General features: G+C 43.2%; 1 protein-coding gene, 1 long non-coding RNA gene and 1 pseudogene across 3 annotated transcripts; all 3 read left to right on the forward strand.

The window, feature by feature from the left end:
- The first annotated feature begins 12,139 nt into the window (after window positions 1-12,139).
- LOC114823233 (uncharacterized) lies at window positions 12,140-17,504 on the forward strand (annotated as a pseudogene).
- Window positions 17,505-18,057: 553 nt separating this feature from the next.
- On the forward strand, window positions 18,058-19,811 carry LOC114824574 (uncharacterized). Of its 2 annotated transcripts, XR_003772861.2 has the most exons (3): window positions 18,058-18,165; window positions 18,871-18,933; window positions 19,614-19,811. It is a non-coding gene; the product is annotated as an uncharacterized lncRNA (long non-coding RNA). The 2 variants fall into 2 exon arrangements; XR_011579824.1 differs by lacking the exon at window positions 18,871-18,933.
- Window positions 19,812-21,657: 1,846 nt separating this feature from the next.
- LOC103434008 (receptor-like protein 7) lies at window positions 21,658-24,843 on the forward strand. Its single transcript, XM_029101293.2, has one exon. The coding sequence runs from the start codon at window positions 21,658-21,660 to the stop codon at window positions 24,841-24,843; it is 3,186 nt and encodes a 1,061-aa protein (XP_028957126.2).
- The last annotated feature ends 546 nt before the right edge of the window (window positions 24,844-25,389 follow it).

Raw genomic sequence — 25,389 nt, forward strand, 5'->3', positions numbered from 1 at the left:
GGAAGGAGCAGCACTGTTTCAAATGGGAGAGTCGAATGCTTTCTCCTCTGCTCTACTTGCTCTCTGCAGAAAATGAGTTCACACCTTTCCTTTAAATAAAAATCAGCCCCTTTTCTTCTCCTCCTTTCTTCAAGCCGAAAACCAACTAATTATGGCTTTGAAAAAGCCACAAAATAAGGAACAAAACAAGCCACAAAACAAGGAACAAAACAAGCCACAAAACAACAACAACAACAACAACAACAAAGCCTTTTCCCACTAAGTGGGGTCGGCTATATGAATCCTAGAACGCTATTGCGCTCGGTTTTGTGTCATGTCCTCCGTTAGATCCAAGTACTCTAAGTCTTTTCTTAGAGTCTCTTCCAAAGTTTTCCTAGGTTTTCCTCTACCCCTTCGGCCCTGAACCTCTGTCCCGTAGTCACATCTTCGAACCGGAGCGTCAGTCGGCCTTCTTTGCACATGTCCAAATCACCGGAGCCGATTTTCTCTCATCTTTCCTACAATTTCGGCTACTCCTACTTTACCTCGGATATCCTCATTCCCAATCTTATCCTTTCTCGTGTGCCCACACATCCCACGAAGCATCCTCATCTCCGCTACACCCATTTTGTGTACGTGTTGATGCTTCACCGCCCAACATTCTGTGCCATACAACATCGCTGGCCTTATTGCCGTCCTATAAAATTTTTCCCTTGAGCTTCAGTGGCCTACGACGGTCACACAACACGCCGGATGCACTCTTACACTTCATCCATCCAGCTCGTATTCTATGGTTGAGATCTCCATCTAATTCTCCGTTCTCTTGCAAGATAGATCCTAGGTAGCGAAAACGGTCGCTTTTTGTGATCTTCGCTAGATTGCTCCGGTCATTAGTGTGGATAAGTATATAAATGGATAGAGATAGGAAAGCAAACACAAGATGTACGTGGTTCACCCAGATTGGCTACGTCCACGGAACAGAAGAGTTCTCATTAATTGTGAAGGGTTTACACAAGTACATAGGTTCAAGCTCTCCTTTAGTGAGTACAAGTGAATGATTTAGTACAAATGACATTAGGAAATATTGTGGGAGAATGATCTCGTAATCACGAAACTTCTAAGTATCGGAGTGTGGTGTCGTCTTGACTTGCCTTATCTGTCTCATAGGTAGATGTGGCATCTTCTCTGGAAGTACTCTTCCTCCATCCAGGGGTGGTATCTTTAACTGGTGGAGATGCACAAGGTAATGTATCAATTTCACTTGAAGCTTACTTGTAGTTTCAGGCTTGGTCAAGCGCGATACAAACCATGTAGTAGGAGTCCCCCAAGTCGCCGAGCTAGGGGGTCTGCTGAAAGAGGTGACAGACAAGGTAAGCAATCAGAGCTCCGACTGATTGTTCACCTTCTCCCCATCTTGCAGCAGCATGAAGGATAAAGAGAAGAAAAATGAGAAGAGATGATATGAGATACTTTTGCTTTTGAAGAAGTAACTTTCCACAGGCTTATTCTTGAACTGAGCTGGAGGGTTTTCTGGTTTCCTCCAGAGTATAAGGCCGACTGAAGAATTTGAGGGTCAAAACAAGTCCATCAAATCTAGAGTACGTTCCACCCTGCTGATATGGGATACTTTTGCTTTTGACAGAGTAATGGATGTATCGGCACGTGTGCTGTTACGCTTGTCTCCACATGCTTCCTTGTATCCTTCGCACTTGCCCTATCTGTTCCTCAAGCAGATGCAGAATCTTCCCTGGAGACATAAGATGTTGGAGATGAGTACTCGAGAGCAATGTCAGGTAAGTAATCAGGTAAGGGGTTCCAGGCAGTCAGTTCCTGGCTGGAAGCTTGATTCCAAGTGCTGACTGATTGCTCTCTTTCTCCTTGTCTTGCAGGTAAAAACAAGGCCAAAGGAAAAGACAGGGAAAAAGCATGATATGGGATACTCTTGCTTTTAACCCTGATGATATGAGATATTCTTGCTCTAGTATAGCTTGTTTGCAGAGGTATTATCGGGGGGAAAGAAAGCTGAATATTTCGAAAGGCTTCGTTGGGAGTGCCCTCTCAGATATGATGAAGGGTTGAGCATTTTTGCAGGTCTGCCTGTCCGTTGGGGATGGAGGTCGACATATATAGGAGTCTCCCTAACAACAAGTAGTAATGCTATTCCTTTACCCTGCTTGGTCATAGCACGGTAGTGGGAGCTGCCAGTTTCACATGTTTTAACTCTGTCAGAGCACTTTGAAAAAATGATCTGTGGTATCTGGCTCTCGAGATTCGGAGAACGATGCCTCTTCGATTTTTGAGAAAGCAATCATGCTGGGGGTCTGGCTCTCGAGATTTGGAGAGCAGTGTCTCTTCGATTTTTGAGGAAGTAATCATGTTGGGAGTCTGGCTCTCGAGATTCGGAGGGCGGTGCCTCTTCGATTTTGGAGCAAGCAATCTTGTTGGGAGTGTTGTCTCGAATGTGAGTAAAGGTTGGGCATGTTTGCTAGTCTACCTTGCCACGAAGCACAAAGGTTGACACACAGGGACTTTCCAATTATCCAGCAATGGTACTGTTTCTTTACCCTCTCTTCGATTTTGAGAAAGTAGTCATGTTGGGAGTCTGGCTCTCGAGATTCGGAGGACGGTGCCTCTTCGATTTTGGAGCAAGCAATCTTGTTGGGAGTGTTTTCTCGAATGTGAGTAAAGGTTGGGCATGTTTTCTAGTCTACCTTGCCACGAAGCACAGAGGTTGACACACAGGGACTTTCCAATTATCCAGCAGTGGTACTGTTCCTTTACCCTTGTGGGTAATAATATGGTAGCTAGACCTTCAAAATTTATGTGTCTAAACTTTGTTAGTGCTGTTTCTTTGCTATTCTTTTACCTTTCTTGGTCAGAGCGATGTAGTGGGAGCTGCAAGCTTCACGTGCTCAACTTTGGCAGAGAACTTTGGCAAAGTTATCTGTGGTACCCATGAGCTATTGTTGCGTGTGGGAAGTGGGTGATTGAACAGTAAGATTCATGTGCTTTCTACTTCACCAGAAGTCTTCGACAGAATGCCCATAATTTCTGCAAAGCTAAGTGTGCGTGTGACAGGTGCTGACAAGGCTAGAAAAGTAGGTGCCTCTTCGATTTCTGAGATCGGCCCTCGTGGTCTCTGAGCAGCCCAGCTTTTGAGAAAGGGAGCGCCTCTTCGATTGATTCGGAGAACGATGCCTCATCGATTTTTGAGAAAGCAATCATGCTGGGGGTCTAGCTCTCGAAGATTCGGGGAGCAGTGTCTCTTCGATTTTTGAGAAAGTAATCATGTTAGGAGTCTGGCTCTCGAGATTCGGAGGGCGTGCCTCTTCGATTTTGGAGCAAGCAATCTTGTTGGGAGTGTTTTCTCGAATGTGAGTAAAGGTTGGGCATGTTTGCTAGTCTACCTTGCCACGAAGCACAGAGGTTGACACACAGGGACTTTCCAATTATCCAGCAATGGTACTGTTCCTTTACCCTCTCTTCGATTTTTAAGAAAGTAGTCATGTTGGGAGTCTGGCTCTCGAGATTCGGAGGACGGTGCCTCTTCGATTTTGGAGCAAACAATCTTATTGGGAGTGTTTTCTCGAATGTGAGTAAAGGTTGGGCATGTTTGCTAGTCTACCTTGCCACGAAGCACAGAGGTTGACACACAGGGACTTTCCAATTATCCAGCAGTGGTACTGTTCCTTTACCCTTGAAGGTAATAATATGGTAGCTAGACCTTCAAAATTTATGGGTCTAAACTTTGTTAGTGCTGTTTCTTTGCTATTCTTTTACCCTTCTTGGTCAGAGCGGTGTAGTGGGAGCTGCAAGCTTCACGTGCTCAACTTTGGCAGAGAACTTTGGTAAAGTTATCTGTGGTACCCATGAGCTATTGTTGCGTGTGGGAAGTGGGTGATTGAACAGTAAGATTCATGTGTTTTCTACTTCCCCAGAAGTCTTCGACAGAATGCCCATAATTTCCACAAAGCTGAGTGTGCGTGTGACAGGTGCTGACAAGGCTGGAAAAGTAGGTGCCTCTTCGATTTCTGAGATCGGCCATCGTGGTCTCTGGGGAGCCCAGCTTTTGAGAAAGCGAGCGCCTCTTCGATTTCTGAGATCGGCCTTCGTGGTCTTTGAGCAGCCCAACTTTTGAGAAAGCAAACGCCTCTTCGATTTCTGAGATCAACCCTCGTGATCTCTAAGCAGCCCAGCTTTTGAGAAAGCAAACGCCTCTTCGATTTCTGAGCAGGCGCCTCTTCGATTTCTGAAGCTCCGTCGAGTGCAGATTTTTTTAGGGGCTGACATTAAGTTCCAAAGCACACTTGAATCTCCACCACTAGAAGCTTCATTCTTGCACTTCTAAGATCTTGATTTGTCCGACCTCTTCTCTCTTCAATACCTTTGAAAATGTCTGGCCCCTCCGACCGTCGTTTTGACTTGAACCTTGTTGAAGAGGCAGCCCCGCCTTCTCCAGACAACATATGGCGCCCATCCTTCGTCTCCCCTACTGGTCCTCTTACCATTGGGGATTCCGTGATGAAGAATGATATGACCGCTGCGGTGGGGGCCAGGAACCTTTTCATTCCCAAAGATAACAGACTACTTTCCAAACGGTCTGATGAGTTAGCTGTTAAGGATTCGCTGGCTCTCAGTGTTCAGTGTGCAGGTTCTGTGTCTAATATGGCCCAACGCCTATTTGCTCGAACCTGCCAAGTTGAATCATTGGCGGCTGAAGTGATGAGTCTCAAACAGGAGATTAGAGGGCTCAAGCATGAGAATAAACAGTTGCACAGGCTCGCACATGACTATGCTACAAACATGAAGAGGAAGCTTGACCAGATGAAGGAAACTGATGGTCAGGTTTTACTTGATCATCAGAGATTTGTGGGTTTGTTCCAAAGGCATTTATTGCCTTCGTCTTCTGGGGCTGTACCGCGTAATGAAGCTCCAAATGATCAACCTCTGATGCCTCCTCCTTCTAGGGTTCTGTCCAATACTGAGGCTCCAAATGATCCCCCTTCGGTGCCTTCTCTTTCTGAGGCTCTACCGACTGCTGAGACTTCTCCTAAGCAACCTTTGTGAAGGCTCCCTCTTGTGTGTTTATTTTGACTCATGTATATGTACATATTTGTAGCTTATCGGGGATATCAATAAATAAGCTTTCCTTCATTTCAACGTATTGTGTTAAATACACCAAAGTCTTCTTCGCTAAGTTCTTTGAATTTTCTTTTGTTGAAGCTTGTATGTTGAAGCTTTCTGAGTGGAGCATGTAGGTTGGGGTAGTGTTCCCTTAATTTTCCGAGTGAGGAAAACTTCTCGGTTGGAGACTTGGAAAATCCAAGTCACTGAGTGGGATCGGCTATATGAATCTTAGAACGCCATTGTGCCCAATCCTGTGTCATGTCCTTCGTTAGATCCAAGTACTCTAAGTCTTTTCTTAGAGTCTCTTCCAAAGTTTTCCTAGGTCTTCCTCTACCCCTTCGGCCCTGAACCTCTGTCCCATAGTCGCATCTTCTAATCGGAGCGTCAGTAGGCCTTCTTTGCACATGTCCAAACCACCGTAACCGATTTTCTCTCATCTTTCCTTCAATTTCGGCTACTCCTACTTTACCCCGGATATCCTCATTCCTAATCTTATCCTTTCTCATGTGCCCACACATCCAACGAAGCATCCTCATCTCCGCTACACCCATTTTGTGTACGTGTTGATGTTTCACCGCCCAACATTCTGTGCCATACAGCATCGCCGGCCTTATTGCCGTCCTATAAAATTTTCCCTTGAGCTTCAGTGGCATATGGCGGTCACATAACACGCCGGACGCACTCTTCCACTTCATCCATCCAGCTTGTATTCTATGGTTGAGATCTCCATCTAATTCTCCGTTCTTTTGCAAGATAGATCCTAGATAACGAAAACGGTCGCTCTTTGGTATTTCTTGATCTCCGATCCTCACCCCTAACTTGTTTTGGCCTCCATTTGCACTGAACTTGCACTTCATATATTCTGTCTTTGATCGGCTTAGGCGAAGACCTTTAGATTCCAACACTTCTCTCCAAAGGTTAAGCTTTGCATTTACCCCTTCCTGAGTTTCATCTATCAACACTATATCGTCTGCGAAAAGCATACACCAAGGAATATCATCTTGAATATGTCCTGTTAACTCATCCATTACCAACGCAAAAAGGTAAGGACTTAAGGATGAGCCTTGATGTAATCCTACAGTTATGGGAAAGCTTTCGGTTTGTCCTTCATGAGTTCTTACGGCAGTCTTTGCTCCTTCATACATATCCTTTATAGCTTGGATATATGCTACTCGTACTCCTTTCTTCTCTAAAATCCTCCAAAGAATGTCTCTTGGGACCCTATCATACGCTTTTTCCAAATCTATAAAGACCATGTGTAAATCCTTTTTCCCATCTCTATATCTTTCCATCAATCTTCGTAAGAGATAGATTGCCTCCATGGTTGAGCGCCCTGGCATGAACCCGAATTGGTTGTCCGAAACCCGTGTCTCTTGCCTCAATCTATGCTCAATGACTCTCTCCCAGAGCTTCATTGTATGACTCATTAGCTTAATACCCTTATAGTTCATGCAATTTTGTACGTCGCCCTTATTCTTGTAGATAGGCACCAAAGTGCTCGTTCGCCACTCATTTGGCATCTTCTTCGTTTTCAAAATCCTATTGAAAAGGTCAGTGAGCCATGTTATACCTGTCTCTCCCAAAAGTTTCCACACTTCGATTGGTATATCGTCTGGGCCTATTGCTTTTTTATGCTTCATCTTCTTCAAAGCTACAACCACTTCTTCCTTCCGGATTCGACGATAAAAAGAGTAGTTTCTACACTCTTCTGAGTTACTCAACTCCCCTAAAGAAGCACTCATTTCATGTCCTTCATTGAAAAGATTATGAAAATAACCTCTCCATCTGTCTTTAACCGCGTTCTCTGTAGCAAGAACCTTTCCATCCTCATCCTTGATGCACCTCACTTGGTTTAGGTCCCTTGTCTTCTTTTCCCTTGCTCTAGATAGTTTATAGATATCCAACTCTCATTCTTTAGTATCTAGTCGTTTATACATATCGTCGTAAGCCGCTAACTTAGCTTCTCTGACAGCTTTCTTCGCCTCTTGCTTCGCTTTTCTATACCTTTCACCATTTTCATCGGTCCTCTCCTTGTATAAGGCTTTACAACATTCCTTCTTAGCCTTCACCTTTGTTTGTACCTCCTCATTCCACCACTAAGATTCCTTTTGGTGTAGGGCAAAGCCCTTGGACTCTCCTAATACCTCTTTTGCTACTTTTCGGATACAACTAGCCATGGAATCCCACATTTGGCTAGCTTCCCCCTCTCTATCCCACACACATTGGGTGATTACCTTCTCTTTGAAAATGGCTTGTTTTTCTTCTTTTAGATTCCACCATCTAGTCCTTGGGCACTTCCAAGTCTTGTTCTTTTGTCTTACTCTTTTGATATGTACATCCATCACCAACAAGCGATGTTGATTAGCCACACTCTCTCCTGGTATAACTTTGCAATCCTTACAAGTTATACGATCCCCTTTCCTCATTAGAAGAAAATCTATTTGTGTTTTTGACGACCCACTCTTGTAGGTGATCACATGTTCTTCTCTCTTCTTAAAGAAGGTGTTGGCTAAGAAGAGATCATATGCCATTGCAAAATCCAAGATAGCTTCCCCATCCTTGTTGCTCTCCCCAAAACCATGGCCACCATGAAAACCTCCATAGTTGCCTGTCTCCCTGCCCACGTGTCCATTTAAATCTCCTCCTATAAATAACTTCTCCGTCTGAGCAATTCCTTGCACCAAGTCTCCAAGATCTTCCCAAAATTTCTCCTTCGAACTCGTATCCAACCCTACTTGAGGTGCGTACGCACTAATCACATTGATAAGTTCTTGTCCTATTACAATCTTGATTGCCATGATTCTATCTCCTACCCTCTTGACATCTACAACATCTTGTACCAAGGTCTTGTCCACGATGATGCCAACACCGTTTCTCGTTCTATTTGTGCCCGAATACCAAAGTTTAAACCCTGAGTTTTCTAGATCCTTTGCCTTACTACCAACCCACTTAGTTTCTTGTAGGCACATAATATTTATCCTTCTCCTCACCATAACTTCCACTACTTCCATAGATTTTCCCGTTAAGGTTCCTATATTCCACGTTCCTAAATGCATTTTGCTCTCTTGAACTCTACCCTTCTGTCCTAGCTTCTTCACCCTCCCCCGTCTAATAGGATCAAAGTACTTCTTTTGTGTGTCCCGGGTAAAGTTGATAGGAGCATATGCTCCCAAACAACTTTGAATGGAGTCGTTCGAAAAGAAGTTTCTATGGCCCCCTTGCTCATTTAACACTGCATCGGGTGCCGATGGAGATACAGCGACCCTTGCTCACTTATCACTGTGCTCGGGCCACACAGCGCGCCACTTACGGGTGACGCCCTAGCTTTAGCGCGATTTTGTTATGGATTCATTTTCATAAGGATTCGACGTGATCATGGAGTGCCGGCTGTCGACTACCTGACGCCCTCCCCCTCCTCCTTTATCCGGGCTTGGGACCGGCCATGTAAGACATAGGCGGAGTTAAAACAAGCCACAAAACAAGGAAACATAATCCTCATCATGATGTTCCCTCATCAATTTTCTTTCATTCTTTTGTTTTGTTTCCTAGCCTAATTTGGCCACTATCCAACAATCTCCACCTTGGCCAAATTCTGAAAACATCACAGAGAATCAAATCAACAATCACCATAATCACCCAAAGTACAAACTAAAGACAACGGGAACTAAATCAAATTCCCCAAACTTTCCGGTACTCAAAATGATCTCCACCTCGACTCAAAATGTACCAAAGACAACAAAAGTAGACCATTTCTCTACCGTCTTCTCCAAATTTGCAAACCATAAGTGCCTTGATCAAAACAAAAGGTGATTCAAACGAAGAACTGAAATTATTCAATATCACCAACAAAAGATCAAGTACACCATACCAAAGTTAGACACACAATGAACTCCACCTGCTCACAAACACCATGGTCTTAAACTGCACCAATAGACTCATTCACATAGCATGGCACATTCTCCAAGTCAAAACTGATTACAAATTTGGCAACAAAGTCTCACATACCACATACGAAAATATGCCCTTCACTCAAGTTTACCATCATCACATGAGCACCAACAGGACAACCAAAATTTCAAATTCAAAAAATCAGCAGGAGATCCAAAACCATACCTCAACTGGAGTCTTCAAGAAAACTAATTGCAGATGATGGAGACCAACAGACCAAATAGCAGTGGCAAACAAATCCAACCAAATGTCCATAGCCCAAACAAAGTTAGAAAGCATATAACTTGCCTTCTACACGAGGGTTCCACACAAATGTTCTGCAGTGCATGTGGTGTATCCAAAATAGTGTGGTGCCTCACTATCCAAACTTGCAGAACTCAACAAATTGGCCCTCACTGAATTCAACTTTACCAAAAAAAGAAAAACCATACCAATATCCAAAACAATAAAAACACCGATGAAGAGCAACTAACATAACACAAACATACATAGAGGCTACTAAGCAACTTTCTCAAATCATAACAAAGAATCTTTACAAACTCTTAAATCTCCATATGTAGCGGAGAGATTTAAGAGTACCCACAACACCAGATTCCTTTTTTTTTTTTTTTTTTTTAATTTCAAATCTGGTGTAGCCAACTGTCATCATAGAACAAAGTCGAAGTCGTCATCGACAACATTCGCACTCGCACCAGCATTATCTTTCAGTTTTGGACAATCAACTTTCCAATGCCCTTCCTTGCGACAATAGTTGCATGTGTTGTTTCTGGTCTTAGACTTCGATCTCAAATTTCCTTTATTACTCCCTGAACCATATTCCCTATCTCTGCCTCTTGCTATCAAAGCCTCAAAATGAGAATCATTCAAATTTCCAAATACTTTGTTCTTTAACTCTCTTGAATTCAAAGCGGCTTTTACATTCTCCATACAAATAGAATCTCTCCCATATAACAAAGTTTCAACAAAATTCGCATACGAAGGAGGTAAAGAACACAACAAAATCAAAGATTGATCCTCATCATCAATTTTATTATCCATACTTTTCAAATCCATAATAACCTTATTAAACTCATCAAGATGATTTTGAATAGGCGTACCTTCAGTCATACGGAGAGTGTACAAACGTTGCTTCAAATACAAACGATTGGTGAGGGATTTGGTCATATATCTACTCTCCAACTTAAGCCACAAACCAGATGTAGTAGTTTCATTATCCACCTCACGAAGAACTTCATCAGATAGTGATAACATAATTGCACTATGTGCTCGATTCAAAGCGTCTTCTTTTTCTTCAGCAGACCAATCTTGTGGCAAGGCTTCTGTAACACCCGCCTCCATTTATAAAATTATACGTGTGTAATGTTCCCTAAATATTCTAAATCTAGCAATTTTACCCTTTTTGGACTACCTTATCAGGATCTAAACATTGGATCCCTTATTTATTTTCACACTGCCACGTGGCAGCTCCCTAGCAATTTCCCTTTCCTTCTCTCTCTGTCCCCCCCCCCCCCCCGTGACTCCTTCTTTCTTCTTCTTCTTTTTCTGTTTTCTTTTCTTTCCTGCTTCTATCTCTCTCTCTCTCTCTCTCGGCCCTCTCTCATAGCTCCATCATCTCTCTTCTTTGCAGCAACCCGCACGCACGCACCCGTCTCCCCCGCGCGAGGAAGACCCATCTCCTTCTTCTCTCTCCCTCTGTCCCGTGCTGCAACCCCAGGAAACCGGAGAGGAACTCCGGCGAGTTTCCATTTTTCCCGGTAAGGTAAGCTCCAAACCTTCCGTTTTTCATCCTAAAATCTTGTGGGTTGAGTTTTAATGGAGGTTAATTCGTGATTTTCGAGGTTTTTAGGACGAATCGAAGCCGGGTGTAAGCACACCCAACTTCGGCGATCCCGAGGGTGTCGGGGCTTTTTTCGGCCATCTCCAGCCGTTCCACGACGAAAGGAAGGTATAAAAACACTCCCCTCGTCTTGCTCTTCGTTTTGGTACCTAGATCGGACTCTAGGGTGGTGTGTGGTAGTCGGCCGGAGCTGTGAAGCTCCGGTGGTGGTGCTCCGATGAGGCCAGGCCTCCCAGGCCGGTTTCGAATAGCAGGAGGGCCTTAGGCCCGTGTGGTGAGGCCAGCCCAATCCAACCCATTTCCTTTTAATTGTTTAAGTTAATTTCTGTTTTAAGACCAAAGGCCCTTGGGCCGTTTTTACTTAGGGCTGAAGCCCATTAGCCAAACCCAAAAACCTTTTAAGGTTTTTGTTATTTTCTGTTATAAAATTAAGGCCCTTGGGCCGTTTATGTTTAGGGCATTAGGCCCGTGTGTGTAGCCCAAGCAGATTAGGCCTTGGGCCAATCTGAGTTGGGTTTTCAACCCAAAACCCTTAAAGCCCATTCGGCCCAACCCAAATTCAAAGCCCAGTTGACTTTGACCTCTGACCAGTTGACTGTTGACTGTTGACTCGGTCAACGGTCAACGTTGACTTTTTGAGTTGACTTTTCGGGGTTTCGTTCAGGACCTCTCCTAGGCTAATTTCAACGTCCTGAACCAGTTTTTGAAGTCCGTTTTCCCAAATTCAATCGTTTGATTAGAGTTTGACCAAAGGTACTCCTTTATGTGAATAGGTGAAATTATTAACGGTGATTCTGCTATACCTTTTTGGTACAGCTTTGCATCATCGGTGTACAGTGAGTGGACCCCTTCAAAATCATGTTTTAACAATAGAAATGCATACACGAAAAACATGATTTAATACTTATGTTTTACAAAGTACTTTATGAGATATATGCTTACTGAGGCTAGATTGAATTATTACTATTTTTCCTATAACCCATGTTCTTATAGAATATCCGATGGATGACGATATGATATTTGGAACATGTTTAGAACACCTCTTTGTAGTATAGATGATGGATGACTTTATACTACGAAGTTGTTTTTCAATATGTTTATGCTCAATGGTTTTGTACTTACCTAGTGGTCCTTTCCGCTACGGGACGTAGGGATAGATTCCGGTCCGTCCCGAGCGACGGTTTGGTGTTGGCATAGGGCCTGGAGTGTGTTTCCTCTAGCTATTTAGCACAGGGACGGGGAGCCGGCATGGGGCCTGTAGTGTATTTTCCTCTGGCTGTCTGCTCAGAGACGGGGAGCTGGCATGGGGCCTGCAGAGTATCGGACAATTCACTAGTGTTTATTACTTATACAAGTTATGAATTTGAAATATTGCACAGCATGCTAGGTTTCTGAAAACCTATTTTGATCATGATATATATATGTTTTCATAAACCTAGGGGTTAGTATGTTGATAACTGTTTTATTATATTTATATCAAATTGGTCCACTCATGTTTGTTTTGCGCCCCCTTCAGGACCTACGAACGAGGATTACGATATAAGCTACGAGGCATTTCCCTACCAGTGATCCAGTGCTATACTTCTTCTGCTTCGATATCTTTTGTAATATAGCACATCTCTATCTTAAATTCTGTTTGTACTCTGTAATAGACGTATGCTTTGACATTATGCGTTGATCCTAATGTTATTAATTAGAAGTTGATTTTGTAGTATTATTGTGGCTAGTCCTGCTGCCTGTTTTAGCTTATTTATGAGTTTTTACTTAAATTAATGGCTTTCGTCACCCTTTGGGTGTCGGCCAGCACGTGATCATCCCGATGTCACGAGGACATCGGGATCGGGGCGTGTCAGATTGGTATCAGAGCATGATTCATTCAGAGCATACTTAGGATTTTTTTCCACCATTTGGTAATTATAATTCTCTTTATATCCTTAATTTTCTGTTGTTCTAAATCTTTCTTGTTTCTTATCAGAATTATGGATCCCGCTGGTGGGCATGTACCTCGTCGAGCTCGTTCTGGTATAGGGGGAGGACTTGAGCAATTGGCTAATGTTTTGCGAACTGCCCTTACTGGTAGATCATCGAATCGCACCTATATTGAGATTGCTACCAGTCATGGTATTCCAGAGTTTAAGGTAGTGGGAGCCTGTCCGGAGGCTGAGGAATGGTTAGAGTAGGTGGAAGATACTCTGGAGGGTATGAGATGTCCAGCAGGTGAGTGGACGGAGACTGCTGGTTTTTTTCTTAAGGGTCCTGCAAAGATTTGGTGGAAAGGAGTGAAGCATTCTCGTCCACGAGGCACTTCGATGACTTGGGTGGCATTCCGGAAAGCTTTCAGTGCACATTTTCTGAGTCCCAGTTATCAGTTGAGGATGAGACAACAATTTCTGGAGTTTCGTCAAGGCGATCTGAGTATCACAGAGATGGATAATACTTTTCGACACCTGTCGAGACACCATCCGGTGACTTATGATAACCCGAATGAGAAGATGGTTCAGTTGCTGGTTTGTTTGAACCCTGATTATCGTGAACGAGTGGCAGCCATAAGGCACAGAAGTTATGAGGAAATGATTGAGACTTGTTTGAGGATTGAACAATCTAGGTGGGAGATTCAGCACCAGGAGGAGCAGGCGCAGTATCAAGAACCACCCAGATATCAGGAACAACCTCGGAACCAGAACCAGAGAGGTCGTGGTTTTAGATCTCGGAGTGTGAGGGAATCTGGTAACTCTTCTAACTTTGTTGGCCCTAGACACTCTCATTCCTTCAAACGTCAGGGTCAAGGTTCAGGTTCTTCCAGCGAGGGTTCGGGTAATGAATCAGGGATGCGATCTTTCAGTTATTTCCGGTCGCAGGTTACATGCCACAGGTGTGGAGGCATGGGACATATTGCCAGATTTTGCCCTTCAGGACAGCCTGCTGAGAGTTATGCATCGGTGCCGAGTTATGATGGAGGGAGTAATCCGAGTTCTAGCTATGGAGGTAATTACACTCAGAGCTATGGTGGAAGTGGAAGTGGAAGTCAGAATACCCAATTTTCCACTCAGAGACAGCCGCAACAGTTTGGTGCAGCTTCGAGTAGCCGTTCTCAGGGGAATCGAGCAGGCCGTAATAATCAAGGTTTCAGAGCTCGTGGTAACCGTAACAGTGGAGCAGGACGTCAGTTTCATGGATGTATCAACGCCATGACACAGCAGGAGGCTGATCAGGATCCTCAAGTCATTACCGGTATGTTACTTATTTGTGGTAATTGGGCGAAGGTTCTAATTGATCCGGGTGCTACCTTTTCTTTTGTGTCTTCATCATTTGCACCGAATTTAAATGCACCACCTACACCTCTTGGTTATGATATGCTTGTGCAAATGCCGCAAGGGGATCTGTTTTGTGCTCAGTGGGAGTATAAAAGTTACCCAGTGGTAGTTGAAGGGGAAATGATGGAGGCTAATATGGTCCCTTTTCATTTGGCGGAGTTTGATGTGATTTTGGGGATGGATTGGCTATCCAGGCACCGTGCTTATGTCGCATGTTGGGAGAAATCTGTGACGTTCAACCGGCCTGGACGACCGTCAATCACATTTCAGGGTGAGCGACGAATCCTTCCTAGTAGTATTATTTCCGCTATTCAGGCTACTAGATTGTTGAGTAGGGGATGTGTGGGATTCTTAGCTCATGTAGTAACGAGGGATAAATCTTCGTTGCGTCCTAAGGATGTGCCAGTGGTGAAGCATTACACCGATGTTTTTCCGGATGATTTACCAGGGTTACCACCTGCGAGGGAAATTGAATTTACCATCGATTTACTTCCAGGAACAGACCCTATCTCTTTAGCACCTTATCGCATGGCACCGGCGGAGTTGAGGGAATTGAAGGTTCAACTTCAGGAGTTGGTGGATAAAGGTTACATCCAACCCAGTATGTCTCCCTGGGGTGCTCTTGTTTTATTTGTTAAAAAGAAGGACGGATCGATGAGACTTTGCATCGACTATCGGCAGTTAAACCGGGTGACGGTGAAGAATCGTTATCCTTTGCCTTGGATCGATGATCTGTTCGACCAGCTGAAGGGTGCTCAGGTTTTCTCTAAGATCGATCTTCGCTCAGGTTATCATCAGTTACTAATTCGGGAGGGAGATGTACCGAAGACTGCTTTCCGCACTAGGTATGGACACTTTGAATTTCGTGTCATACCTTTCGGACTGACGAATGCACCTGCAGCGTTCATGGATTTGATGAACAGAGTTTTCAGACCGTATTTGGATCGGTTTGTGATTGTGTTCATTGATGATATTCTGATCTTTTCCAAGAGTGTCAGCGACCACAAGAAGCATTTGAGGTTGGTGTTGGAAAGGTTGAGCAGTGAGCAGTTGTATGCTAAGTTTAGCAAGTGTCAGTTCTGGCTAAACCAAATTAGCTTTCTCGGTCATGTAGTATCTGCTGAGGGGATTAGTGTGGATCCTCAGAAGGTGTCAGCAATAACTACGTGGGAGCAACCGAGGAATGTTACTGAAGTGAGGAGTTTTCTAGGTCTAGCTGGCTATTACCGAAGATTTGTTAAAGGTTTCTCAGCCATTGCCTTACCTCTGAATAAGTTGACTCGAAAGGAAGTGGAGTTTAAGTGGGATGAAGATTGTGAGCGGAGTTTTCAGGAACTGAAGCGATGTCTTACTCAAGCTCCCGTTCTTACTCTTCCAGATAATAGCGGTGAGTTTGATATCTACACGGATGCATCCCTATCAGGTTTGGGTTGTGTACTGATGCAGCATGATAAAGTCATTGCTTATGCTTCCAGACAGCTCAAGACTCACGAGAGAAACTATCCCACTCATGATTTGGAGCTCGGTGCAGTGGTATTTGCTTTGAAGATCTGGAGACATTACTTGTACGATGAGAAGTGTCGTATCTTTACTGATCATAAGAGCCTCAAGTATATCTTTACTCAAAGAGATTTGAATTTGAGGCAGAGAAGATGGATGGAACTTATCACTGATTATAACTGCACGATCGAGTATCATCCCGGACATGCCAATGTAGTGGCGGATGCACTTAGTCGGAAATATCATGGATAGCTTGCATCTCTCCAAGCTATTCATGTTCCACTACTATTTTCTCTGCGAGAAACAGGTTTGTCGGTGAGACCGGGTGAGCAAGGAGCGTGGTTGGCAAATTTCCAAGTTAGACCTGTTTTGGTGGATATGGTCATAGAAGCTCCGGAGCTTGATCAGGAAAGTGCCAACATTAAGGTCTCGGTGGAAAAAGGAGAAGAGGAGCATTTTATCATCCGAAGTGATGGAGCCTTGATGTGGGAAAATAGATTGTATGTTCCTCATGATAACGAAGCAGTGAAAAGAGCAATTCTGGATGAAGCACATCTGTCAGCTTATGCCATGCATCCGGGAAGTACTAAATTGTATCGTACTATCCGTCCGTTCTATTATTGGTTAGGAATGAAGCGGGATGTGGCGGATTATGTGAGTAGATGCATCATTTGTCAACAAGTGAAGGCAGCGAGGCAAAGACCTGGAGGATTGATGCAGAATCTTCCGATACCAGCATGGAAATGGGAAGACATCACCATGGATTTGTGTATGGTCTGCCGAGGACGCGGTCAAGATTGGACGGCATTTGGGTAATTGTTGATCGACTGACTAAGACCGCTCATTTCTTGCCTGTTCGACAGACCTATTCACTAGAGAAATTATCGAAGTTGTTTATCGATAATATTGTTAGACTTCATGGTGTACCTGTCTCTATTGTTTCAGACAGAGATCCCAGATTTACTTCCAGATTTTGGAAAGCTTTTAATACTGCCATGGGTACTCAGTTGCTGTTTAGTACTGCTTATCATCCATAGACTGACGGTCAGTCTGAGAGGACAATACAAACATTGGATGACATGTTGAGAGTGTCTGTTCTTCAGTGGAAGGGTAGTTGGGATAGCTATCTGCCGTTGGTTGAGTTTGCATACAACAACAGCTACCATTCGAGTATTGGTGTGGCACCTTATGAAGCCTTGTATGGGAGAGTGTGTCGAACGCCGTTGTGTTGGGCAGAGGTCGGCGAGCGAGTATTGTTGGGACCGGAGATTGTAGACACTACCAATGAGAACATCCAGCTGATAAAGAGAAATCTCAAGGCAGCTCAAGACCGACAGAAAAGCATAGCGGACAAACATTCAAAAGATCATGAGTACAAGGTTGGTGACTTTGTATTCTTGAAGTTGTCTCCCTGGAAGGGTGTGGTTCGTTTTGGTAAGCGAGGAAAGTTGAGTCCTCGATATGTTGGTCCTTATCAGATTACGGAGAGAATTGGTGCAGTTGCCTATAGATTGGAGTTGCCACCAGAGTTATCTCAGATTCACAATGTTTTCCATATTTCTATGCTTCGGAAATATGTATCGGATCCCTTTCATGTTATTCAACTAGAGTCGCTGGAAGTAAGTCCGGATGTTAGTTATGTTGAAGAACCAGTGGCTATTCTTGACCAGCAGAATAAAGTGTTGAGGAACAAGGTCATTCCGTTGGTGAAAGTGCTGTGGAGGAACCACGCTACTGAAGAAGCGACGTGGGAAACGGAAGACCTGATGAGGAGTCAGTATCCGTATTTATTTGCTTGAAGTTGTAATTTCGGGGACGAAATTTTTATAAGGGGGGTAGATTGTAACACCCGCCCCCATTTATAAAATTATACGTGTGTAATGTTCCCTAAATATTCTAAATCTAGCAATTTTACCCTTTTTGGACTACCCTATCAGGATCTAAACATTGGATCCCTTATTTCTTTTCACACTGCCATGTGGCAGCTCCCTAGCAATTTCCCTTTCCTTCTCTCTCTGTCCCCCCCCGGTGACTCCTTCTTTCTTCTTCTTCTTTTTCTGTTTTCTTTTCTTTCCTGCTTCTATCTCTCTCTCTCTCTCTCTCGGCCCTCTCTCATAGCTCCCTCATCTCTCTTCTCTGCAGCAACCCGCACGCACGCACCCGTCTCCCCCGCGCGAGGAAGACCCATCTCCTTCTTCTCTCTCCCTCTGTCCCGTGCTGCAACCCCAGGAAACCGGAGAGGAACTCCGGCGAGTTTCCATTTTTCCCGGTGAGGTAAGCTCCAAACCTTCCGTTTTTCATCCTAAAATCTTGTGGGTTGAGTTTTAATGGAGGTTAATTCGTGATTTTCGAGGTTTTTAGGACGAATCGAAGCCGGGTGTAAGCACACCCAACTCCGGCGATCCCGAGGGTGTCGGGGCTTTTTCCGGCCATCTCCAGCCGTTCCACGACGAAAGGAAGGTATAAAAACACTCCCCTCGTCTTGCTCTTCGTTTTGGTACCTAGATCGGACTCTAGGGTGGTGTGTGGTAGTCGGCCGGAGCTGTGAAGCTCCGGTGGTGGTGCTCCGATGAGGCCAGGCCTCCCAGGCCGGTTTCGAATAGCAGGAGGGCCTTAGGCTCGTGTGGTGAGGCCAGCCCAATCCAACCCATTTCCTTTTAATTGTTTAAGTTAATTTCTGTTTTAAGACCAAAGGCCCTTGGGCCGTTTTTACTTAGGGCCGAAGCCCATTAGCCAAACCCAAAAACCTTTTAAGGTTTTTGTTATTTTCTGTTATAAAATTAAGGCCCTTGGGCCGTTTATGTTTAGGGCATTAGGCCCGTGTGTGTAGCCCAAGCAGATTAGGCCTTGGGCCAATCTGAGTTGGGTTTTCAACCCAAAACCCTTAAAGCCCATTCGGCCCAACCCAAATTCAAAGCCCAGTTGACTTTGACCTCTGACCAGTTGACTGTTGACTGTTGACTCAGTCAACGGTCAACGGTCAGAGTTGACTTTGACTTTGACCAGTCAACGATCAACGTTGACTTTTTGAGTTGACTTTTTGGGGTTTCGTTCAGGACCTCTCCTAGGCTAATTTCAACGTCCTGAACCCGTTTTTGAAGTCCGTTTTCCCAAATTCAATCGTTTGATTAGAGTTTGACCAAAGGTACTCCTTTATGTGAATAGGTGAAATTATTAACGGTGATTCTGCTATACCTTTTTGGTACAGCTTTGCATCATCGGTGTACGGTGAGTGGACCCCTTCAAAATCATGTTTTAACAATAGAAATGCATACACGAAAAGCATGATTTAATACTTATGTTTTACAAAGTACTTTATGAGATATATGCTTACTGAGGCTAGATTGAATTATTACTATTTTTCCTATAACCCATGTTCTTATAGAATATCTGATGGATGACGATATGATATTTGGAACATGTTTGGAACACCTCTTTGTAGTATAGATGATGGATGACTTTATACTACGAAGTTGTTTTTCAATATGTTTATGCTCAATGGTTTTGTACTTACCTAGTGGTCCTTTCCGCTACGGGACGTAGGGATAGATTCCGGTCCGTCCCGAGCGACGGTTTGGTGTTGGCATAGGGCCTGGAGTGTGTTTCCTCTGGCTATTTAGCACAGGGACGAGGAGCCGGCATGGGGCCTGTAGTGTATTTTCCTCTGATTGTCTGCTCAGAGACGGGGAGCTGGCATGGGGCCTGCAGAGTATCAGACAATTCACTAGTGTTTATTACTTATACAAGTTATGAATTTGAGATATTGCACAGCATGCTAGGTTTCGGAAAACCTATTTTGATCATGATATATATATGTTTTCATAAACCTGGGGGTTAGTATGTTGATAACTGTTTTATTATATTTATATCAAATTGGTCCACTCATGTTTGTTTTGCGCCCCCTTCAGGACCTACGAACGAGGATTACGATATAAGCTACGAGGCCTTTCCCTACCAGTGATCCAGTGCTATACTTCTTCTGCTTCGATATCTTTTGTAATATAGCACATCTCTATCTTAAATTCTGTTTGTACTCTGTAATAGACGTATGCTCTGACATTATGCGTTGATCCTAATGTTATTAATTAGAAGTTGATTTTGTAGTATTATTGTGGCTAGTCCTGCTGCCTGTTTTAGCTTATTTATGAGTTTTTACTTAAATTAATGGCTTTCGTCACCCTTTGGGTGTCGGCCAGCACGTGATCATCCCGATGTCATGAGGACATCGGGATCGGGGCGTGTCAGCTTCCACACCCTGTAGCGCCTTAAGCAACCCTTGTTGAACTAGCACAGCTCGCATCTTAACCTGCCAAAGGCTAAAATCATTCCTCCCATTGAATTTTTCAATATCATATTTCACCGACATATTCGAAGGTTTCATAGACATACTTGTACAAAGCCCCAAGTCGAAACCCAGAGCTCTGATACCACTTGTTGTGCTAGGATAGCACCAAATATGAAACCAATAAGCAACAACGGCAAAATATGACAATACAAAATCCAAATGACACAAAGGATTTATACTGGTTCGGCGTAAGCCTACGTCCAGTTCCGAGATGGCGAGAAAATTCCACTAATATCAAAAGGAGATTACAAATTGATGTTTTAACTCTCAAACCCAAAGCCCATATACACCCAATAGCTCTCACTCTCACAAAGAAACAAATGGAGAAGATGGAAACATATACCAAATTGCTTCTCTCCCAAAAGCCACAAAATGTAGCACAAATATCTTTGATTGAGTGATCACTAACAAAGGGGGATTACAAACAAATGGGAAGGAGCAGCACTGTTTTAAATGGGAGAGTCGAATGCTTTCTCCTCTGCTCTACTTGCTCTCTGCAGAAAATGAGTTCACACCTTTCCTTTAAATAAAAATCAGCCCCTTTTCTTCTCCTCCTTTCTTCCAGCCGAAAACCAACTAATTATGGCTTTGAAAAAGCCACAAAATAAGGAACAAAACAAGCCACAAAACAAGGAACAAAACAAGCCACAAAACAAGGAAACATAATCCTCATCATGATGTTCCCTCATCAATTTTCTTTCATTCTTTTGTTTTGTTTCCTAGCCTAATTTGGCCACTATCCAACAAAAAAGCTACTAAATCAACAGTCTGAGTTGATACAATTTCTCCACTTTTGTGTTCTTTCGTGGTTTCTCCTCTTGTTTGTATTCTTCTACTTGTTTGTTATCATGAACGTTTACTCTGTTTTAGCTTTGATTTTTCCGGATGAAGACTTGGTAGTCTTTAATACAACGTAAGGCCCGCCACCACATCAATACGAGCTAAGCGGGGAAATTTCTTCGTACTTTGGTGACTTACAGCATGTTGAATCTCCACTTCTCTCTAGATTAGCTTTGAGCCTTTGGCATCTATGAAGTGAGTTGAAGAGCTTTACATAATGGTATCTAAACTATTTAAGAAACAAAATTCTTGCACTAGGAATTGTACTCCCCGTGTATCTGAATCAGTCTCTCTCCTCACGCGACAATTAGGAGCGGTGTACATGTAAGTTTTAGCCCGGATGTAGGCCGGAAATGTCACCCTCTCTTCTCCGCTTGCTCACTTGTTTCAGCACCTTAATCAATAGTATGTCGACATCGAATAAGGACCCTACTTGTAGCAGGCTGTAAACCCCACTAGGAAATTGGGGAAGGACTTCGACGTCGACTAGTCAAGCAAGCCACAAGTCTCGTAGAAACCTTCCCCACAAAGTTAAAACAGTAGCAATCTCATTCTTCCACAATCTGTCTCAATCCAACTATACACATTAATGCATGCGAATTAGTAGCCAATGAAAAAAGTAAAATTACGAAAAACAAAAAGGAAATCTATGCATAAATGAGTACGAACGTTGATGTCTCCTCCGTGACGACTGCTGAATATATTCCTAATACCCTGAGCCTAAGCTCTTTACGGCATTTTCTGTCATATATCAGCAAGAGCTTCCGATGAAAATTCCTCTGTTTTCATGGCCTTTCTTAATACCCCTTTACTACCTTTCACTCAGCGTAAACATATTTCTTGTCTCCGGCCAATGTCCAGGGGATCAGCAATCTTTGTTGCTACAATTGAAGAACAGCCTCACATTTGACCCTGCAACATCTAAGAAACTTGTGAAGTGGAAGAATGGATCGGATTACTGCTCTTGGGATGGTGTGTCCTGCAAAAAGGGTTGTGTTTCGAATCTGGACTTGAGCAGCGAGGAAATTACAGGTGGACTTGATAATTCGAGTTCTCTTTTCAGTCTCAAGTCAATCGAGAACCTGAATTTGGCTTACAACTTCTTCAACCATACTCAGATTCCATCCGAGTTCAAGCAGCTAACCGGTTTGAGTAATCTGAACTTGTCGAATGCTGGCTTTGCGGGGCAGGTTCCAATTGAGATTTCGCACCTGAAAAGGTTGGTAACTTTTGATTTGTCTACCTTTTATTTCCCCGGAACTCCTTCGTTGAATCTTGAGAATCCGAAATTGGATGTGCTGCTTAGGAACTTTTCTGAGCTTGTTGAACTTTATCTTGATGGTGTGAATATATCAGCACAGGGGACTGAGTGGTGCCAAGCGATATCATCTTCATTGCCTAACTTGAGGGTGTTGAGCTTGTCCACTTGTAACCTTTCAGGCCCTATTCATATTTCATTACTGAAGCTTAAGTCACTCTCAGTTATTCGTATTGACAGCAACAATTTGTCTACTCAAGTTCCGGAGTTCTTCTCGAATTTCCCAAATTTGGCTTCCTTACAAATCATGAATTCTGGATTATATGGTGCATTCCCAAAGAATATCTTCCAGGTGCCGACACTGCAGACCATTGATTTATCCGGTAATCCGCAGCTTCAAGGTTCCTTACCAGAATTTCCGAAGAATGGCTCTCTTCGATCGCTGGTTCTCAATGGGGCAAATTTCTTAGGCCAGATGCTTCCGAACTCTATTGGGAACCTCAAATTGCTGTCCAACATAGATATTGGAAATTGCAATTTCACTGGATCAATCCCCAAGTCAATGGAAGACCTTACACAGTTGGTTTATTTGGACTTGTCGATGAACAAGTTCAATGGTTCAGTTCCATCTTTCAGTATGGCCAAGAATCTGACCCTAATAGATGTTTCTTACAATCAGCTAACGGGTCAGATTAATTCCTCACTCTGGGAAAACCTGACTAGTCTGGTGAATCTCGACTTGCGACGCAATCTACTTAATGGGACTATTCCACCATCTGTGTTTTCTCTTCCCACGCTACAGAAGCTACAGCTTTCTAACAATGAATTTTCAGGTCAGTTGCTTGAATTTGATGCTATATCTGCACTGGACACCCTTGATTTGAGTAGCAACAAGTTGGAAGGGCCAATTCCCAAGTCTATCTTGAAATTCCGAGGGCTTAAGATTCTTTTACTATCTTCAAACAACTTCACTGGCTCTTTTCTTCTGAATGATATTCAGCAGCTAAAAAATCTTTCGAGTCTCGATCTTTCATACAATAGCTTGTCTATTAATTACACTGAGACCAATTCCTCTCATTCTTCATTTCCAAATATTACCACGTTGAAGTTAGTTGCTGGCAATTTGACAAGAATCCCAAGTTTCTTAAGAAGTCAATCAAAATTAAGCACTTTGGACCTATCACAAAACCAGATTCATGGTGAGATACCCAACTGGATTTGGAGGCTCAGTAATCTTGTTCAACTAAATCTTTCTTGCAACTCTCTGGAAACTCTAGAAGGTCATTTCCTCAATCTTACTTCTATTTTGTCTGTGCTTGACCTTCATTCCAACCAGCTTCAGGGACAAATTCCAATGCTTCCAGGATTGGCCACTTATCTGGATTATTCGAGAAACAACTTCAGCTCTAGCATACCGGCAGACATTGGTGATTTCCTTATGTACACAGTGTTCTTCTCTCTTTCAAGCAATAAGTTCCAAGGCAGCATTCCAGAATCAATCTGCAAGGCGTCATATCTTCAGGTTCTTGATTTGTCCAATAATTCTCTAGGTGGAACGATTCCCTGGTGCTTGACTGAGATAAGCAGGACACTGGCAGTACTTAATCTGAGGAGAAACAGACTTGGTGGCTCTGTCCCTAATAGATTTCCACAGCATTGTAGTTTAAAAACTCTCGACCTCAGTGGAAATCAGATAGCAGGTCTATTTCCAAAATCTCTTGCCAATTGCACAATGTTAGAGGTTCTAAACATGGGAAACAATCAGATAATGGATATCTTTCCTCGCTTGTTGAGGAATATATCCTCCTTGCGTGTCCTAGTTTTGCGATCCAACCACTTTTATGGACAAGTTGGATGTAACACGACCAGTGACGCCTGGCCAAAGCTTCAAATTGTTGACATAGCTCACAACAATTTTAGTGGTGAAATACCAGGAAGATGTTTGATAACCTGGTCAGCAATTATGGCTGACGACGATGATGCCATGGCAAAGATCAATCAACTCCAATTTCTAGTTCAACAGTTCAGTCAGGTATATTATCAGGATACTATAACAGTTACCATCAAAGGTCTAGAGTTGGAATTGGTAAAGATCTTAACAGTCTTCACCTCGATTGACTTCTCCTGCAACAAATTCAATGGATCAATACCTGAGGAAGTGGGAGACCTCAAATCACTCTATGGCCTAAACTTGTCTAGTAATGTTTTCACAGGTACAATCCCATCATCACTGGGTAACCTACGACAGCTTGAGTCCTTGGACCTTTCAGACAACAAATTGAGCGGAGAAATTCCACAAGAGCTTGTCAAACTTAATTTCCTCTCGTTCCTGAATCTCTCAAACAATCAACTGAATGGGAAGATTCCAACTGGCACTCAGATTCAATCTTTTGCACCAGATTCTTTCGCTGGCAATAAAGGATTGTGGGGGCCTCCTTTGACAGTTGATATCACCTCACGATTGCCACCACCACTAGAAAAAGGTCATTCTAATGCTCAACCTGAGATTGATTTTGATCTTATAAGTACTGAGATTGGATGTATCTTCGGCTTTGGAGCTGTCATCGGGCCACTCGTGTTCTGCAAGAGATGGCGGAAATGGTATTACAAAACTGTGGAGAGCATCTTCTTTAAGGTATTTCCTCAACTTGAAGAAAGAATCGGTCCTCACCGAAGACATGTTCACATAACTTAAAGGCTGAGACGTTGAAATTATTATGAGGATTGAGGAGCAATGCAGCTGGCCTCCTTGTCATGATTGTGTTCTGTAAGAAATAAGATATTTGCTTCTGCTGTCCCATAATTCTAAATTACGAGATCTAGTGTGAGCTTGTTCTTTCACTTTTTTATATTTTGATGTTGGAAACTTTATTAGTAAATGTGGATTAGAGTTGTCTGCATTCCATTCTTGTTTTTGAACGCCAGGATTATCAATGTTTTTAAACAATATTTCAGTCGTCTTTCCAGTACAGGAATCAGCATTGCTCGCTATAAGATCGACATATTAGCAACTAAATTTTCGAAGTATGGAATTTGACACATAAAAACACAAACCAAAAACAGAATTAAACAAAATTGGCGATGCAAGCAACATTGAATCAATATAGTTTTACTGAAATCGCGCTTCATTTGACTCTGTTTTCACTTGTTTGGTTTTGGTTCTTAGCTTTCTTTCTTTCGTGGTTTCTCCTCTTGTTTGTATTCTTCTGTTTGTTTGTTATCATGAACGTTCACTCTGTTT

This window comes from Malus domestica, chromosome 04, assembly GCF_042453785.1.
Source record: "Malus domestica chromosome 04, GDT2T_hap1".
In the NCBI taxonomy this organism is placed as follows: Eukaryota; Viridiplantae; Streptophyta; class Magnoliopsida; order Rosales; family Rosaceae; genus Malus; species Malus domestica.

What these genes read in the sequence shown, in the direction of transcription:
- LOC103434008 (XM_029101293.2), top strand. Translation starts at nt 21,658, where the DNA reads ATGAAAATTCCTCTGTTTTCATGGCCTTTCTTAATACCCCTTTACTAC.